General features: G+C 40.1%; 1 protein-coding gene across 3 annotated transcripts in view; it reads left to right on the top strand.

The window, feature by feature from the left end:
• Adcy8 (adenylate cyclase 8) overlaps window positions 1–19243 on the top strand; it is a 225049-nt gene that overhangs the window by 134093 nt on the left and 71713 nt on the right. For all 3 annotated transcript variants that reach the window (XM_052747909.1, XM_052747908.1, XM_052747907.1), the window contains exon 7: window positions 988–1258. In XM_052747909.1, the coding sequence (XP_052603869.1) occupies window positions 988–1258 (271 nt within the window). The remainder of the gene's footprint in view (window positions 1–987; window positions 1259–19243) is intronic.

Here is a 19243-nt window from a genome sequence, read left to right as displayed (position 1 = left end):
AGTTTTGTTCTGGATAGTGTTTTGACTACTTTACACAAATCAGCTCTTGCATACTCACAATGACATTATGAGGTGGGTCTATTACTTTTGCCATGTTTGGGGGTGACAAAGAGACTCAGAAAAGTTAAGTCATTTTCCTTAGAGTCTTCTATCTAGCAAATGGAAGAGTTAGAGTAGAAACCTAGCCATCAAGAAAAAAGCCCTCCATCATAATTCCTTTGCTATTCTTCCCATACCACTGCACAACACAATAGTTATCCGACTCAGACAGTTGCGAGAAGAGAAAATATCTCCCTTCCAGACAAGGAATTACAGCCTGAGGCTTGCACAAATCGAGTGTGATCCTAATCAAGTCGCATATTATTTCATTTAAAAAAAGAAAAAAGAAACTCGGATTGTAAGCTCCATGAGTTACTTAGTTTGTGAATGAGCCTTGGCCGTTGCCAGCTTGCATGTTCCATGTTACTCTGTGCTCCTTTGGATACACGTTAGAAGGGAAATCACATCTTCCAGTACTTTTCTAAAAAAGGATGATCCATGTAACCCTGTGCATGTGCAGAACTGCACCTTGTAAACAAGTTAGAGAAACAAGGTGCTGATACATAAAATGTGAAGTGATGGGGCAAGCTCTGAGACAGAAAGGGAGCCATGCTGTAAGATAATATAGTTATAACTGGAATTCAAGAGCATCCCCATCATTTGTTTTTCCAGGATAGCCAACACCACTGAAAGAAATCACTGGCTCATAGGGAGTGTTGACAGTAACAGGAAAAGCCAAAGGATGCTCTTCATTGGGATCACACAGAGGCATCTGTGTGAGACTATACTGCCCTAAGATGAAGGGCTTCTAGCTTCATCTTTGTTTTTCCCTACACCTCTGGGGGGGGGAGCAAATCTGTCCTCAAGAATGTGTTATTGCAGTGTCCTATGTACAGCCCTAATTGGGCAGCATGATAAATTATAATGATCCCTTCTCTCTACACACAGGAGAATTCACATTTCCAAAGCCACACTGGATTGCCTCAACGGTGACTATAATGTGGAAGAGGGCCACGGCAAAGAGAGGAATGAATTCCTGAGGAAGCATAATATAGAGACCTATTTGATTAAGCAGCCTGAAGAGAGTTTGCTATCCTTACCTGAAGACATAGTCAAGGAGTCAGTGGGCCCCTCAGACAGGAGAAACAGTGGGGCAACATTCACAGAAGGATCCTGGAGCCCAGAACTGCCTTTCGACAACATCGTGGGCAAACAGAATGTAAGTCCTTCCTTCCTTCTTCCAGTTAGCAACAAGTGCATGCCTGAGTGCATCTCCAACCAACAGCCTCAGAGGAAAGCAATTCATCTTTAACCTTTTCTCTACTGAGCACCATAATTGAAAATGATCAAACAAATTTCCTCAGGACAGAATTAACCTATGTGCACAATTTCAGGAAAGGGCAGAAATACCACGTTCCTGACACCCTCTTACGTTTTTGATGCTAAAGATAAATGCCCTGTGAAGCAGAGTTGTATCTATCCAAAAAAAGCTCATATAGAAAAAGTCCAATGTCATTAAAATGGCCCCCTTTAGCCTGGTCCTCAGTCTTCCTCTAAAATTCAAAGTCAGGAAGGCAACCTTGATGCGGAAATAGGAGGGTAGCATTGGGTGGTGCTGGGGTGGGTGCTCTAGAGAAACATGCAGTTTCAGAAGCACTTCTATGATTCTAGTTTTCCACCCTGTGGATTTGCTTCTGATATGACAGAATGGCTACAAAATCAGTACATAAGGAACAAATCACTAATAATCAAAATTAATTTTTAAAATTATTTATTCAGATATCAGTATCACATTAACCCTGGTGAGACACTCCAGCTCTGAGAGGCACTGCAGAGATGAGGTTTAACCAGACTCAGAACCCAGGTGGAGAGAACAAGTCATCCCGGAGCTCCCATTCAGAACATCAGTCAAGTACCAGCTCTGATGAGCGTTTTCCCTTTATCCATCGAGACAGAGCACATGCAGTTAAAGTTATGTGAGATGGTCTAATTCTACCAGTTTTTAAAAGAAACAAATAGGAAAACCCTATGTCCAGGATCTATCTGTTTCGGCTGTGTTCCCGAGCCAAACAGAAGCTGAGAGTGCTGTGGAGTACAATGACCAAATCAAACAGTATTCGGATTTTATGAAGACATTAAAGGATGGGTTTTTGTTGTTGTTTTGTTTTGTGACAGAATCTCACTATGTAGCCTCTGTTGGCTGTGTAGACCAGGCCAACCTCAAACTCACAGAGATCTGCCTATCTCTACCTCCTGAGGGCTGGGATTAAAGTCAGGCACCACCATGTCCCATGGTGATTTATCTTTTATACCTGAAGACCTGAACATTTCTCATTAGCTCTTAGATTGGAGACATGTGTCTGTTAAAAAGCCATTTAAAGTAGAACAGGTTAAATGCTGAAAGTCTTCACTTTTTTTCTTTTCTTTTTTTTTTTTTTTTTTTTTTGCATTTGACAATTTGACTAAGGGTGGGGCACTGTGAGGCCAGATTAACTTCAATTCCCTTCCAGTTTTGTGGGAAGGAGCTATGAAGCAATGCATGTGCCAGATTCTACCAAGAAAAACTGCAGACTGAACTGACCCAGGATTCCTTGCAATGTTTATTCTTAGACCTTCACTACTCTCTTGTGAGTATTTAATTTACACACAAAATAGCATTATGCCTACACAGGTCATCAGGATTCCAGTGCCGACTTCTTTCCACCCCTGAGTTGACATGCGTGTTACAATCTCCAATAAACTAAAGAATGGTATATGTACTTTTGGGAGTAGATGCATGAACAACTGAAAGTGTCCCCTCTGTTTCCTCTGCCTAGTGCAAGCTGGAGCCCAGATGCTGGTTTTTATAGAGAAGACCATATGTGCACCCTTACCTTGATGTGCCTTAATAACTCCATATTAAATTCACTTTCCTAGCTGTTTTGATTTTATCTTTCTTTTTTTGAAAACTCCATTCAAGCTAGTTATAGGGAACTGGAATAATTCCTTGTTGTTTTAATCTCAGTTGCTCCTGCCCTTGCTGCTAATAACTGAGAACCAAGAAAGGAGAAATGGAGATGTGTAGTTTCATTTCATGGCTGGTTGACCTGGTAGGATTTTTATGAAAAATGGGAACATTTCTTTGCTAATTTCCTAATTTTGATGACATAAAATGGTTACTATAGAGAAAGTCAAAGTAATCAATATATTTGTACTGTAGATTTTGCACAATGCCTGAGTTTTGCTTAGATGAAACCTATCTGTACCATCTTCTGTGTGAACAATTTTAATTTATGTTGATGTCTTAATACTAAAGAGCCAGGAAATGTGTGATGATCTGGGTGAATAAACATGTGTCACTAATAACATCTTTGAAATGATTGAGCTGATTAAAATTATCATAACCACTCAGAGTTTATATTTATGCTTAACTCTAGAAATCAGTGAGCCATATGCTCAATTCAGAGACTTAATATGTCCCTGGAAGAGATCAAGACTGGTCTGGCTGAGCCTACACTGTGCCAAAATACCCAATCAGTTCCACCAAGCCCAGACAAACTAGTGTTTGCAGAATATAGATAAACCACACTTACACTTCGTTGGGAATTTTCCAACCAAATTGGCCAGATGTTTTGGCTTCTATTGATTCACAATGTGTGCTTAGAATTATTTTTAATGACATTATATAGCTATGTCATATTCTGTGTTTGTCCTTAGCAGATGTTCATGTAGCTAAGTCCTCACATATTCAGTCAATGGGGATTAATTGAGCACCTATTGTAATGCCGACTCCGGGGGGGGGGGGGGAGGAAAAAGAAAGAATTAAAGAAAAACATTTTAGAGAAAAAGTCAGTGTTTTGTATGTTTCAGAAAAACAGAAATTACATCTGTTTTTCTCAACATTATTTGGTCCAAAAGTAAGATATTATCTGATAAATCACACGATGTGATTAGTTTGTTTAGCAGGCAAATGAAATGGTATCCATAGATAGTAAAGGAGGCAAAGTTGGGAAATGAGAAAAGCAGACCTTGAAGAATACTCTACAGAAGGCAAACACGCTTCCTTTAAGGAGGCAGCTAGGAAGCAACGCAGTCAGGAGCCACCTTGGGGCATGCTGTCATGGAAACCCAGAAAGTTCAGCATTTCAAGTGAGGAACCATCCACAAATCAAAGGTAGCCAATGGTTCCAATAACATGGAAAGTCCAAACCACCCATTGGAACCAGATTAAAGAATGTCACTGGCAAGATACAGAGTTGGTGAGAAGGTAAAATCAGAAGCCTGATTGTCATAGTTGATGAGACAAGAACCCAAGACTCTCAGAACTCCAACTGTCACCCTCCTCCCTCCCTCCTTTTAATTTTTGTCATTTACCAGTGGCTTAGAGAAACAAGTGAAATTGCTAAGAGCAATCCCTGACTCTGGTGAGTTTCCCAGTCCCCGTGTGCTTCATGTTGATGTTGGGCATATTCTCTGCTCCTATATGTCCATCCACGGATTCACTAAAATTGATTGCTTGGGCCTGGCTGGGTGCTAACACACATGTTAGTTTTAAGCATCCTGAGGACCAGTGCTCTGCCACTTTGAATCCAGATATGTGAAAATGTTCTGCCCAGAGTCTTCATGCCTAGTCTTCCTGGGCGTTGGATAAGTCACCGCTGGATCTTCCCATGCTCTAGGTTTCTAAGTGTAAGAAAGTAATAAGACCAGAAGACAACTGGACTGCCAGTACTTAAGACTACAGAAGTAAAAGTCAATGGACCAAAGGAGACATATTGAGTATTTTTAGAGAATATGCACCAATTTGAAGGCAAAGTTATTGGAGTCTCAGAAAAAAAACAAAGCTGAGTTTGAAATAGTATTTTAGTTTCATACTAAGTATTACATTTGCTCTTCTGGTACAGTGTCTAAAATCTCTGTCTAGGTTTAAGTTCCTATGACTACCATGACTTAACAGGTCAATAGTCTAGATTCACTACTAGAAAGCATAGATCTGATCCTTGTCTTTCAGGAATGTAGATATCAGGGGCCTGGGGGATGCAGGGATTTACCAAAAAAAATGTGAGTGGTACTTAAAAAATAAGGATATGTGACAACTAGAGAGTAAATATACTCTCTGCAGGGCTGATTTTCAGTGAAGGCCTTCCTGAAGATTCCATCTGAGTGCTACAAGGACCTTCAATACAATTTGCCAGGACAGAAGTATTTTACAGAAGAAACAGCACAAAATCTCTGAGGAAAGAAACACTATAGTATGTTATAGAAAGCCTTCAGGGCTAGAGTGTGATGGATAGGGGAGAGATAGACTCCAGGAGGAAGCAGTTGAAAGCTTAGTCTCTCAAGCTTGTGCAGTCTGTATTTTATTCCCAGGGGAGTGATGTGGAGGTGTAAGCAGGGCAGTGGTATGATCTGATTTAGACTTTCAAGAGAACGCTTAGCTTGCCTTCTGGTTAACAGGTAAAAAGAGTTGGACTTAGACAAAATGGATCTTAAGCTCCAAATTTACAAGATGACAAAATTTACATTGCTGTTAAATTTTTTGTGAAGAACAGTAATAACTTTAATTGGATTTTTATGGCAAGTAAAATGCCAGGAGACACATAGTTATGCTTTTAGGAGGGAGGATCCTTTTTGGAGTCTGGGAACTTTCTCCATGAGTGTAGGATAGTCACCTTCATCCCACCCATCCATTTTACATGCAGGATGGCCTGAGATTCCACATATTAGTCTATTACTCCTCAGGCCTCCTAAAAGGCTTACTTAGAAAAAAAGAAAACACAACAACAAAAATTCAACTATTGGTACTACCAAAAGTACACATTAGTCACTCCTACTTAACAGATAGACATTGTTAACTTGAAGCTAATGTGTACATCATGGTGACTTTAAATAGAAATGGGATTTTTATAATCCATGCAACAGACAGAAAGAGGATGGCTTCACTGTTTAGAATGTAGGTAAATGGGCAGTGGTGCTGTATGCCTTTTATCCCAGCACTTGGGAGGTAGATGCAAGTGGATCTCTGAGATGGAAGCCAGCCTGGTCTACAGAGTGAGTTCCAGGACAGCCAGGGTTATCACAGTAAGACCCTGCCCACCTTCGAAAACAGTTAAGGTTTTTTAAATATTCACAGGTCACTAGCACAGTGAAATCTCATAGCAGCCCTACATAATCACTGCTTTGACACTAGACTTACACATAAGAAAAGCGTTTGTGGTTCTGAGACCCCCAATTAACTTCCTGAAGGATATGTACCAAAAAAAAAAAAAAAAAAAAAAAAAAAAAAAAAAAACAGAACTGAAATTAGAATCAAGCTAGGTGTGACCTCCAAAACCATGTATTCTCCATCATACCACAACCCTTTCTCCTTAGTATCCTAAGTCTATTCAGAGTTTCCACTGTCTACTTTGATTTTCAAGTCAGTCAATCCTAAAAGCTGTGTGTGTGTGTGTGTGTGTGTGTGTGTGTGTGTGTGTGTGTGTGTGTGTGTGTACGTGTGTGTGTGTGTGTGTGTGTGTGTGTGTGTACGTGTGTGTGTGTGTGTGTGTGTGTGTGTGTGTGTGTGTGTGTGTGTGTGTGTGTGTTCTGAGACACACCGGCCGCTGGCTCTCAAAAGCTATTTAGAATATTCTGCTATAACGCTAGGAACTAACCAGATGTAATCTTCTACCTTACCTAAGTAGCTAGCTGTTCATCACTTGAGTATCTCCCTAGTGACAAAATATTCAAGCAAGCATTCACTTTAGTTCCAGTTGACCTGGATGATATTGAGACCAAAAGAAAATGAAATGCTGAGAGAGGTGCTGGCTGGGCTGGCAGGGATGAGACAGGAACATCCAAAGGGTGCTATGATTTCTGTGTACCCCACTGGGAGTTCTCTTAAAACCAGTTCTCTAAATCTTTTGAAAGAATAGGAAGAATTCTCACCTAATAGCTTTCCTGATTTAAATCTTCTATATGTCTGTGGCTGATCATACAGTTCCTCATGGCAAACTGGTCCGACCAGCAATGAGTTTTGAGATCTTCAGATAAATCTCTGCAGGTCCCAAAATGTGTCCAGAAAAGGACCCGTGATGAAAAGAGCTTAAATGGAAACTCAGTAGAATGAAAGGACTGCCCTGGTTTCACAACTTACTAAGTTAATAACACACTTTGGGTAGCCACACTTCCTTTCCACACCTCAGCATATGCATGCGTACAATGACGGAGATGAAATGATTAAGCCAATAGTCGTTCCCTCTGATCAGCACAGACAAATGCCTGGATCTGTGGCTGTATTGTGTGAATTATGGCTGCTTCAGAATCCTCCCTTCCAAATCCAAGGAGTCCATGACTCATTAGCAAGTGACAAGGACACCTGCTATTCACAGTCATCCTGGGATAAAGTAAATGTTGTGTTGAAACTGTAACCTTAAAACAATGTAAAACATTTGCAGTAAAAATCTTTCACAACTAGGGAGTGAAACACTGCTCTCTTAGCATTCTGTATAACTTGAGTTATGATTGCATGAACATAAATACCCAATTAGTATCTGAAATACCTTTACACTTTGCCTCCTTTCAACATTCTTCTTTGACATGATCATTGTATTCTTATCAAGTCTCATCCCTAGGATTTGATTTCTTTCCTTGTTTCCACTCCTAAAGATTAGCCTACAAACTAAACACCAGACCCTTTTCTGCGCAGATAATTACCCACAAGGCAGGAACACGCTATGTTCAAACTCATTTTAGTTGTCACATTCAAGAGGAGCAAGTCTCACCCACCAAGATGCTCACTTGTCCATTCATTCATCAACTACTTGTTGAGTAACTGCACTTGGCTAGGGGAGGTGCTAGTGTGAGCACCGAGAAATGAAGAAGGCTGCCGGAATGGTCAGGAGCTTTTGGTTAAGGGCTGATTCTTATGTATTACCAGGCTCAGTGTGAGCATTGCTATGATTATCTCACAGTGTCTTGAAGAAGGGGAGACTGACCTGAGGGAATCAGGGAAGACCTTCCAAGGAAGTGATGTTTAATCTGACATCTACAGGAGGAAGTATGCCAGGAATGAGAAAGCATGGCAGCAAGGAAGGGAGAAACAAATCTACCCTCTTAGCTCAGCTTTCCATTGCCTCAAACCAAAGCATGACATTATCTTTCCCTACATAGAAATTAACTTCAAATCATTTCCACCGAAAACACTCAAAACGTTGGACACTGGTATTAAAAAAGGAAGATACTTTCCCAGGGTCTACTATTTCTATTCATCATCAAACTGTTCATCTTTAATCTCATTATAGAGAAAATTAGAGGCAAATTTTTCTCCATAGGCAATTGGTTTTGAATGGTTTTAATGTTAGATTGGGTTTTGGTGTTCCCTGGATGAGACATCTATTGTGTTGGTGCTGAGAATGTGGAAGACTTCAGGAAATTCTCTGTAGTTAAATCTATACTCTTTCAGTAACACGGCTTTTCCTGGTGGTACAACCCCAGATTGCCTTGAGCTCAACTCTGAAGACAGGTGCTGAGTTCAGCCGGGAAGTCATTAGAGGGTCTGGTTTTTCACTCTGTTCAGAAAGGCAAGTTGGTTTGAAGGCTTTTGTGGAGTGTTTAGTGGATTAAACAAACAATTGGATCTCATTAACTTTAACTAATTACCCTTCCTTTCCCTGAAATTCTGGGGTAGATGCAAGTGAAAGAGATAAAGTTAGATATATTGACGTGGCTCGAACAGAATTACAGATCTAGAAACCTTTATTTAAGCTGGCAGATGGACAACATATAGCCTGTGGTTACTTTACAGACATTACTGATGGGAACTTTTTAAAAGCAAGTCCAATGGACTCTTCTTTCATCAGGGATCAACTTGGTATTGGCAGGTCGCCAGCTGTGGCCTGACAAACTGGGATCAATGAGTGATCACACGGTGTCATTGCTTGTTTTTGTTTGTTTCACAGTAGCAGTGATGGAAACCAGAGCCTGCAACATGCCAGGCAAACACTAAACCAGAGTTACATCTTCAACTCCCTGTTGCTTTTTTTTTATTTTGAGATAGGCCACACTAAGTTGGTCCAGTTAGCCTTAAAGTCACTCTATAATCCAGACTGACCTTGAAGTTGTGATCTTCTTGCTTCAGCCTCCTGAGTAGATGGGGTTACAGGCCTGTACCATCAAGCCTGGACAGAGTGTAATATTTTAAACATATGAAAATAAATCTGAAGATAAACAGCAAATGCCTGAATTTTGCACTGCCGAAATTTCCTAATTTGGGAAAGAAAAGTGGAATTTACTTTATATTGATCCCAGAACCCACTTTTCCAATGCCTGGGGTAAGCCTATCCATTGTAAAATTTCATTAACCTACATTCAATTGTTCCCAAACTTACTACATAAAGGATAGCTTCTATTGTTTTGACACAATGAAATTTGTATCTATGAGATTTTTTTTCTTTCCAAACAAAACTGCACGAGTTGCTAATGTTCTTTTCTCCAGTTCTTCAGTGGTGTGTCTCAACTGCCATCTCTTACCAATATCAATGTTCTGCAACATCGAAAAAGTCTCATTGCCCTGGGGTGCCAGCCAAGCAAAGATACTAGATATTTTTTGTCGGCATGGACAGCCTCTTAGTGGCTATTCAATAACTGCTTAGTTTGAGTTGACTTGGCCTCAATATGAAACTTCAGTGGCATATCCCAGGAAAGTACACAGGCCTGGTGGAGCTTTTTAATAGTTCCCCCACTTCTCAAGGATCTCCAAACTCCTCTTGTGAATTCCAGGTTGTGAAGCATTAGATCCAACACTCTCCCTTACTCTGTGATTGTGATGTCACTTATAATACTGTAAAGCAGTGATTCTCAGCTTTCTTTTTTTTTTTTTTTTTTTTTTTGGTTTTTCGAGACAGGGTTTCTCTGTGTAGCTTTGCGCCTTTCCTGGAACTCGCTTTGGAGACCAGGCTGGCCTAGAACTCACAGAGATCCGCCTGGCTCTGCCTCCCGAGTGCTGGGATTAAAGGCGTGCGCCACCACCGCCCGGCGATTCTCAGCTTTCTTAACACTGCAACCTTTTAATACAATAGTTCCTCATGGTTGTGGTGACCCTCAACCATAAAATTATTTCATTACTACTTCATAACTATAATTTTGCTATGGTTATGGATCATTATGTAAATATCTGACTAAACAACTCCCAAGGGGGTCATGATCCACAAGTTGAGAACTACTCAACTGTCTTAAAAGATCTATTTAAGTCCTAAGGTCCAGTAAGGCCTCACATATCTTGTGTGTGATAGCTTCCACCAAGAAGTACATATTTGTGGAGTACTTGGCTGCAAAAACACTCTTTAAGAGATCAGCTCAGGAACAAACAGTGAGGATAGCAATAGCAACCCAGAGAAGCCAGATTGATCAGACAATTCTGATGGGAAGTGTGTACTAAGAATGCTACTGTGAGAGAAAGGAGACACAGTCAAATCCCCAAACACTTTCAACCTACCAGGTCATTTCTTCTCATTTCCATTTTACCCTGTTTCAAACTCTGTAACTCAAGTTCCAGAGGATCGGGCCTCCATGGGCATCCCCATACATGTCACACACACACACACACACACACACACACACACACACACACACACACACACACACACACACTACATTTGATCAGTATATAATACAATTGTATCTGAACAAATCATTCTAGTAGATATAAAACACCAAACATGAATCATTTATCAGTAACTCAAAAGATAATTCTTTTCTTGAAGGAGATTAAAGTTTTAATAACCTTTAAACTCTCCCCAAATTTCTATTAAGAAAATACATACATCTATAAATATGTACATACCAGCACATTGATATAAACTGTATTTTCTTAAACATTGACATTTCTCAAAAACTGGTGCCTTTTCTATTTTGGGGGTGGTGTGAATAATTTGGGCCATTGTATATGTTCTTCATTTACTTCCTGAGTTGAAATTTTCCAGACAGTGAACACAAGATGATTTTATTCTCCAGTCACAGCCAGGCATCTTGGCCCAATGATTTCAGTGCTAGGGTTACTTGGGTTCACACCTGTCTGTGTCCCCATAAACAAACTATGATGTGTCAACTTCTCTCTCTCCCACTCACAATTGAATCAGGGGTCCCTGCCCCTCACGAGGTCTTACACTGTACCTGCATTTATTCTCCTGTAACCTGACATGAAGTCAGGATTAGGGTTTGTATATCTCTTGAATGCATTACCGTGGACACACTATTTTAAACCTGAAATTTCCATTGGCAATTGAACTTCCCATTAGATGCTTCAAAGTGGTCATGTGGAAATGGATGTACCAGGTGGTTTCAAGCAGAAGTTTCAGGGCTGCCTTGTTTTGTTAAAAATGGCCCGGGGTTGTAAAAACTCAAATACAGTAACATTCCCCATATGAGTGACACAATCCTGAATCGAGGCAAGCCTCTCAGACAGGAAAGGGTCAATGTAAAAAGACATTTGTCCAAAATCATAATTGCTGGAGTCATTGGATAAGGGATTAGAAACTAGGTCTCAGATGCTGAAGGTTTGCTCTTGGGGCTCTATCTTCTGTTGTGAGACCTCTCCTCAGTCACCTGGAACTGTGGTTTACCTGAAGTCTCAGCCACAGCTGACCACCTGTGCTTATCCCATCACAAGAAAATGAAGGCCAGTATCCCCGTTCCCCAGGCCATGACCCAGTGGTATGAGCTGAACAGAAAGGGTGAGGCATTGGACAGCACGCAGAGCATGCAGAAAAAAAAAAAAAAAAGAGTGTGACTTTGTGTTTAAATATTCCTGAGTTTAAGTCTCCAAATACATAAACAAAGGAGTGTGACTTTGTGTTTAAATATTCCCGGTTTAAGTCCCCAAACACAAAAGCAAAAGAGTGGGACTTTGTGTTCAAATATTTCTAGATTTAAATCCCCAAATATAAAAACTATTTTAATGATGTCATTCACTCTTACTAGCTAAAGGTCAAAGGTAAACTCATAAGATGCAAATCAATACCGAATTAGTAAATATATCCTGCATGATGAACCAGCACTGGGAGTGCTTTGCTGTATGTGTTCTTATCGTCATCTCAGAGAGTCTGAAATTGCAGGATATAAGGTGACAATGGACAACCAAAGGATTGCACAGAACTTTTTGTCCCCATCATATTTACCATGCAGACAATATTTGGAAACTCTGAGTTCTACCCTGAGATGGGATTTACCAGTGGCCCCGACAGCCTGGGCCCTGAACTGACACCATTTGCACATATCTGGACAGTGGAAAACTAACTACAAAGGGTAATAGAATCCTCCGATAGGCTTCTTAGAAATTTCTGGACTGTTAATTCAGAAAACAGAGGGGGCATTCTGACCCTTGTTATTTCATTTCTGGTGTATACGCAACAAAACCATATGGATTACTTAAAAGCTCTTCTGGGGGCAGAATACTGAGACTTCCTCCCACAGCAAGACCTCATTAGAGAATGCTTTAGCTTTGTATACAGAGCAGATCTTACTGTCATAAGTAGTATGAAAAAGTAAATCCAATTCTTACATTAAAAAGTGCATAAGCGCATCATTTGGATGTGATACTTCATTTTCTCTTCATTCAAAACAAGGAAAATTGTGTCATTGACTATCAAGCCTTGCTTGTATGGACTGGTCCAAAATAATATAGATCTCATTCCCATAAAAGGAGGAAATGCTACAATCACGGTTTTGGAGACTTTAGGTGGATATTTTCAGAAATGTCACCCAAGTTGATGGTTATCTAAATGCTACTCTGTGCATTCTTAAAAAAAAAATGTTAACTCACATTCAAAGAAATCTGTGCTCCTCATCCCTAGATTTGGGAAAAACGTAATTCTATCTTTTCCAAACAGGACAAACTTCTTCCTGAACTCTCAAATCCAGAGCGCTGAAACTATCCCAAGAGTTTTCTTAAAAAGAAAAAATGGTAATTATCTAAGGTGGTGAATATGCAAATGAATGTGATTCATTTATCCTACCATATGTAATGCACTATAACACCACTGTCTGCCCTTTAACTATATGATTATAACTTATCACCAAACACAAATTAAACTTTTTGTAAAGGAGGAGCCTCCTCTTAGGGTGATTGGATTCATATTTTAACAAACAGTAGTGGAAACAAACTGTTACTGTATGTACATGGGGTGTTTCTATCTGGTCCAATTATTATTCTTGCATCCTTTAGGACCAAGGATGCTACATAAGAACTTGAAAGGCTGTCTCTTTTCTACAGTCCAAGCCCTGCAGACAGCAGGGAAGTGGAGTAACAGATGCTCAAGGCCAGGTGTAAGATATGTCCCAGAGGTGATGGAAGAGTGGTCCAAAATTCAGTTAAACCAGTCTTTGATATTCCAAATTCTCAGTGCAGACTCAGGTTTGAAAATGGAAATAAGCATTCTTTGAGAACTGACAAGCCTGCTCAGTGTAAGTAGGGGAAGCCCTTGTGAAGCCCTGGGTTTGCTGAACCTGTCATCCTCTGTAGGTCCTTCTAAATCAGCAGTGAGCTGGCCCTAAACCATGACTTCATACTTTAAAGTTTAAAGGTTCTTGCTAGACACTGGAATGTCAATTGTCATGGTAGTGTATTTAATTGTGAGATGACCTGATGATCAAAAACTAGAATAAAGCTCAGAAAATATTTTTTATTTAACAATATTTGGTACAGAGAATCTTTCTAAATTTAGAGTTATGTAGGGGGAAAAGGGAAATAATAACATGGCACTTAGTAACAAAGACCAGCAACACTTCCCTGAGGATAATCTTGATATAGACAACCTTACACCCATCCACTCTGTTATTCATTCAATGCATATTTATTAAAAACCTAGCAAACTCATCAGGTGCTAGGAACTTGGTCATACATAAGGTACTGTGCCTCATTTCAAGGAGATCAGAGTCTAGTGAACAAGCATACACATGCTCAAGAAACAATTACTCTGCAAAGGACAATGTAGGCTCAGAATATGCTCCCTGAAGGAGACTGTGTCTGATTTCATTTTGAAAGGAGATATAGAGTATGTATGTGCTCAGGAGCTATGTGTTCTGATGCATCAGACAAAATGAACTGGGTAATTGTTTAACATATCAAGTTTTGTCAAGTGTCTAAACTCCAGTATGGGATCACATTCCATTTACATGGAATCTGAGATCCATACAAGAGTTTACACATGGCATGAACAGACTCTAAGACATCATGTATGAAAACCAGATGAACCAAGGAGCACCTGGGGAGATAAAGTAAAATGGAAGCCAGTCTCCTGAAAAAGATAACTGGGCATTCTGGAAAGAGTCATATGAAGGGAGACAAATAGGTCATATCAGAAACTGGTCCAGACAAGTAGAAGATGGGAATAAAAGCAAAGAAGGAACTCTGAGCACTGTTTCCAAATTAGCATCCCATGGAACATATAGAAAGAATTCATGAAGAGGGAGTTTGGGGTCAACATCTTTGAACAGTGCAGAGGCTAAAAAGTCTTGTATCTACAGATCTTATCCATACCTTTACCTGATATATATATATATATATATATATATATATATATATATATATATGGGAGATCTCAGTATATGGATATAAGAATGTATTTGTTCAACAAGCATGCATAGCGCAACTACAAAATTTGAGGCACTGTCACAGATAACTGTTAATAAAAAAAAAAGACCAAGTCTCTGGTCTCAATGCAACTAGTGAGAGAGGCAACAGGAAACATATATTAGATTCATATTTCCTGACTGACTGGTTCACAGAACCGCAGTATCATGCAGAACCCTGCTGTTGTTGGGGGTTTTTTTGTGCTTCTTGGAACATATTGGGAAAGAGTGAATGGGAAGGATTTAGTCGTGAGACTGTGTGAGCTGACTCGAAGAATCTGCAGGGATGCTGTGAAGGATGTGCTTAGATTTATCCTCTCACCTCATCATTTTGGCGTCTCCTTTATGTTTCTGTCAATTCCCCTCCCCCCTGCCAGTCTCTGTCCCTGATTTCTAATTTTGGGTTTTGTTGTGAGACCTGTTTAGTTTAACTTGTATTAATGTGTGTAACTGTAGGATTATAACTACACATTAGGATCTGTTTGGACCACCAGAGGGCACACCTGAAGACAATGAATGACTTCTCCTCTCCTAAATCAATAGTAAATAGTCCCACATGAGGGATTGGGGTTCCCTTGAACCCCTCTTCCATCCACAACTCATAGTTGATGGACACTGCACATATATCCCAAGCTGCTGTGAATTTGAGTGACAAATGGCTGTGATATTTCACAGTTCTTCACACCATCTTCCAGCTCTTACATCCTTTCCTACTCCTTTTTCCTCAGTGGAAAACTGGATGGGTCTCACAGGTGTAATTTTTGCCTTAAATCTAGTTAGTACTGGGAACCAAAGCCAGACAATGGTACAGCCATCTGGGAAGTGACAGGACCTGAAAGAAATCAGGACTTCAGTGGGTTCAGAAGAAAAGAAAAAGAGTCTCACAGAAAAGTTTTCATGTCATAAACCAAATAATGACCTCCCCACCCCAACTCAAATACAGCTAACAAAGGGCTCCCTAGATCCTGTGATGGTAACTTCCACAATTCCCATACTCTCAAGCAAGGCCCTGTCTTCAAAAATCAGTAGCTCACATCTGGACTTTGGTATGTCCTAAGCACTGTGGGGAAAGAGAATCACTTCAGAAATATCTGAAGAGAGTATAAACCCCAAGAAGGACAATTCTGGAAACTACAGCATCTGTTTTTGTGATGGAAGGTTGATATGAGAGTTTAACCCAAGCCATTACTGACATTTCTACTGCTGTTCTGGCCTCTCTGATATCTAAAGCACCAGATAATATGAACAGCATGATTTATTAATAGCATCATCTATTTATAATAGTACAATAATATCTGATTAGCATAAAATATATTCCTACTTCATTCTGAATTCACAAGTATCTAGAAACACCAGCTAACACTAAGAATACACAGTATAATTGAATGTTAAATAATATATTTGTAGCAATCTTTATTAAAATGTGTATTTGAATAGACATTTAACTATGTATGTACATGTCATATTATAATCAAATATGCTGATCATGTTTCCCACTTCTTTTCATTTCCTCCACTTGTGTTTCTTATTCTTAAAATCCACAGTTTGGAGTTGCAATTTAAAACTGGAATCATTCGAAAATTCCAGCTCTGTCTTGACCTGATCTCAGTCTAGTTCTTATATGTTAGGTGACTTAGAAAGAACAGAAAGCATCGTGCTATTAAAAACAGTTCATTCTCGCCTGACTCTATATACACAAATGACTCATGTCACACCTTTCCCAGTTAACTCCTTCCAAACAAATCGCTGTAAAGATACAATTATCTGGACTTCCAGTATGGGCAGCATCAGCCCACTAAGATGAACACAGGACAAACTCCAATTATTTTCCGATGTAAAGTATCAAAAAAAAAAATCCAAAACTGTAGTTATCCCAAGAGTCACACATCCATTGCAGTGCATTGGGAATTACACAAAGATAGATGATTGGCTGATATCTGTTCCTTATTTCAATTTGTTTAACCTCTTGAGACAATTTTGTTCTTCTCTTTATTGTATGTAGCCTAAATACAGTTGTGAGTCTCCGCCACAACATTCTGATGCAAGTGTCTCTTTCCCACCTAGTAACTACATCCGGGTGGTACTGATAAATAAAAAGAGGGTTGAGAACAAATTCACTCTCATTGGGAACAAGCACACTGATACCCAGGACCATGTAGGGGAGCTCTGAGCAGGCAAGATTTCATTGGTCTCTGCCTTACAGAAGTGGTCAGTGACATAGAATCCTCTGCTCAGCAGCCAACGAAATTCATTCCTAGTTCCCAAGCCCTCACACAGACTTGCATCAGTTCCTGATGATACTTTCCATCGGCCGACATCAGCATAAGAAGAAATAAAGGCAGAATAGACAACTTATTCAATCACTTGTGCTCGTATGGAACATAGCTCAATGACAGAGCGTTTACCTGATGTATGCAAGGCCCTGGGTTTGATCCTCAGCCTTGCCAGAAAGCAATTAACAGCTAATTAATTAATTCAATGTGATTCAAGGGTTGTCTTTTATTCCAAGACTATGTCATTTTTTGTTGGGGGAAAAATGCCCAAGCCCTTCCTTTTATGAAAAAATGGTGCTTGGCCTCTTGAGTTGATTTAATGTTGATTTTCCCTTAAGCACATGTATCCTAAAGCTGCACTTGTGGTAAACACTGCTACTGTAACAAATCTGTCTATCCCCAAAACATGTTTTGAAACTTAGGTGCTCATGAAACTTTGCAAGTCTCAGAGCTTCAAGTGTGATGGACTCTAGTAGAGTGTATATGCTTGATTTAATTCAAAGAAGGAAATCCGTAAGAGCATTAAACGTATAAACAGCAAGGGAGATGTCTCACTACAAATGCATATATATATACGGTGGCTGTTGAACTCCAACTGTTAACACTTCCAGGAAGCATTCTGGCATCCCTCCGCCACAATGAATGCCCAGACAGGGGCAACCTGAGCATCCTTCCCACCTCCTCTCCAAGACAGAAAAAAATAAGTTATGTCCAAGCTGCGTGGGAGGAATTGCTGCCTGTGGAACCAAATGAGAGATCCGATGGGGGGCCACCAGTTCAGCTTCCTCGGCTGCACAACCTCAGTGATTCTTAGAGAATCAAGCCCTCTGACCCGATGTGGACCCTGCTGTTGAATTTTCTGCAACATTGGTCCCTGCTTCCTTCTTACCATTCCAGACCTCCTATTCCCCTTGCCTTTTCCTGCCTTACCTCCCCTGAACATCTATCCTTTTCTCTATAATAATCTCCTAGGTACTCGACGCTGAAATCGACTGTGTTAGTGGAGTGAGTGTATATTTAGCTTGATCACGTTGGAACATTTTATTCTGTTCATTATCCTAGGGCTAAAGAAGGGGGGTTTAGTCAATTATACCTCTGATGAAGCTTTACCATAGAGTTCTTTAGAGATCTCAAATTTATATTACATTGGCTATTCCTAACAGTGCTATAGGAAAAATCATTATCACATGGACAAGATGACTTCCAAGAGGTCAGAGCCTATGACTCTGGTTCGGACCCTGAAGTCAGTGGGTTTATTTCAGTTTTGAGAAAGTTGTAGCTCTTGAGCAAGTCTCTCCAAGGCTATAGATGCATGAAAGATTGGGGCCAAAGAATCTTAAAGTGCTCTATCTATCACCCTTCATGTGCTTTCCTGTGATGATTCTAGAATCTATGTCAGTCTAGCCTGTGGTCCAAGCATAACTAAACTAAGAGGCTGGTAGAGCAAAACAGATGCTGTGAGTATGTACCAAAGTGGGGAGTGTGTTCTCCCTCACAGATGCACCACAGCCTCTACTTCTACTCAGGGAAATCCCTGATGGTGGACTGGGCTCCTCTACTCCTCTATCCCTTTAGGCCATTTTATAGTTTGTTTGATTTAATTTTTAGTTTTCTTTAATAAGCCATCTTAAATTGGAGCTGTGAGTGAGTATTGCATTCGGCTTGAGCCAGCCAGTTGATTTTTATCAGTGGCTGTTGAATCACCAGGAGACAAGGTCTCTGATATGTCCTCACAAGCCAATGCAATCTCTGCATCCATGTCCCCACGTCCAGTTACCAGCCATGGTGGTGCACCTTCCTCTACCTCATGCTGTGTAATCCTGGGAAACAGTGAGATGCTGGAATTGCTTGCATTTCTTGCCTAAAGAATATTATACATATATCTATATGAAAATATAGATATATAATGGTTTGTGTTGGAAGAAAACAGTTTATGTGTTTCAAAAAGAACCTTATTAATATTTGTCAAGTTTGAGAAGCAGAGCCTGGCACATCTGAATGTCTGTGTTTGAGGAATGCTCAAACAGAAAATGCAAACCACAAGACACCCCGAATCTTCTCATCACCATTAAGTGAAAGACCTTATCAAAACATGGAATCTACTCAGTGGGAGGAGATCATATTGGTGGGCTTTTGGGACACACAGACTTCCTGTTATTTCTTTGGTTCTCTTTCTCTCATAACTGGGAAGTGCCTGGTCAGAGAAAGAGTGGTAACTCACATTTCTCAGGCAACAGCTCCCTATAAATGCCTCAACCAAAGGAATTCAGGGTAGCTATGCAGAGGAGAGAGAGTGTGCCTCTCCGCATGATTATTTTGCCAGGTTGTGTTTCTCTGAACTAAAT

The sequence above is a fragment of the Peromyscus californicus genome, unplaced genomic scaffold (genome assembly GCF_007827085.1).
Source record: "Peromyscus californicus insignis strain IS unplaced genomic scaffold, ASM782708v3 Scaffold_20__1_contigs__length_68692818, whole genome shotgun sequence".
Lineage (NCBI taxonomy): Eukaryota > Metazoa > Chordata > Mammalia > Rodentia > Cricetidae > Peromyscus > Peromyscus californicus.
The sequence above is the reverse complement of the archived record's forward strand: the minus strand, read 5'-3'. Positions and strand labels throughout refer to the sequence as shown.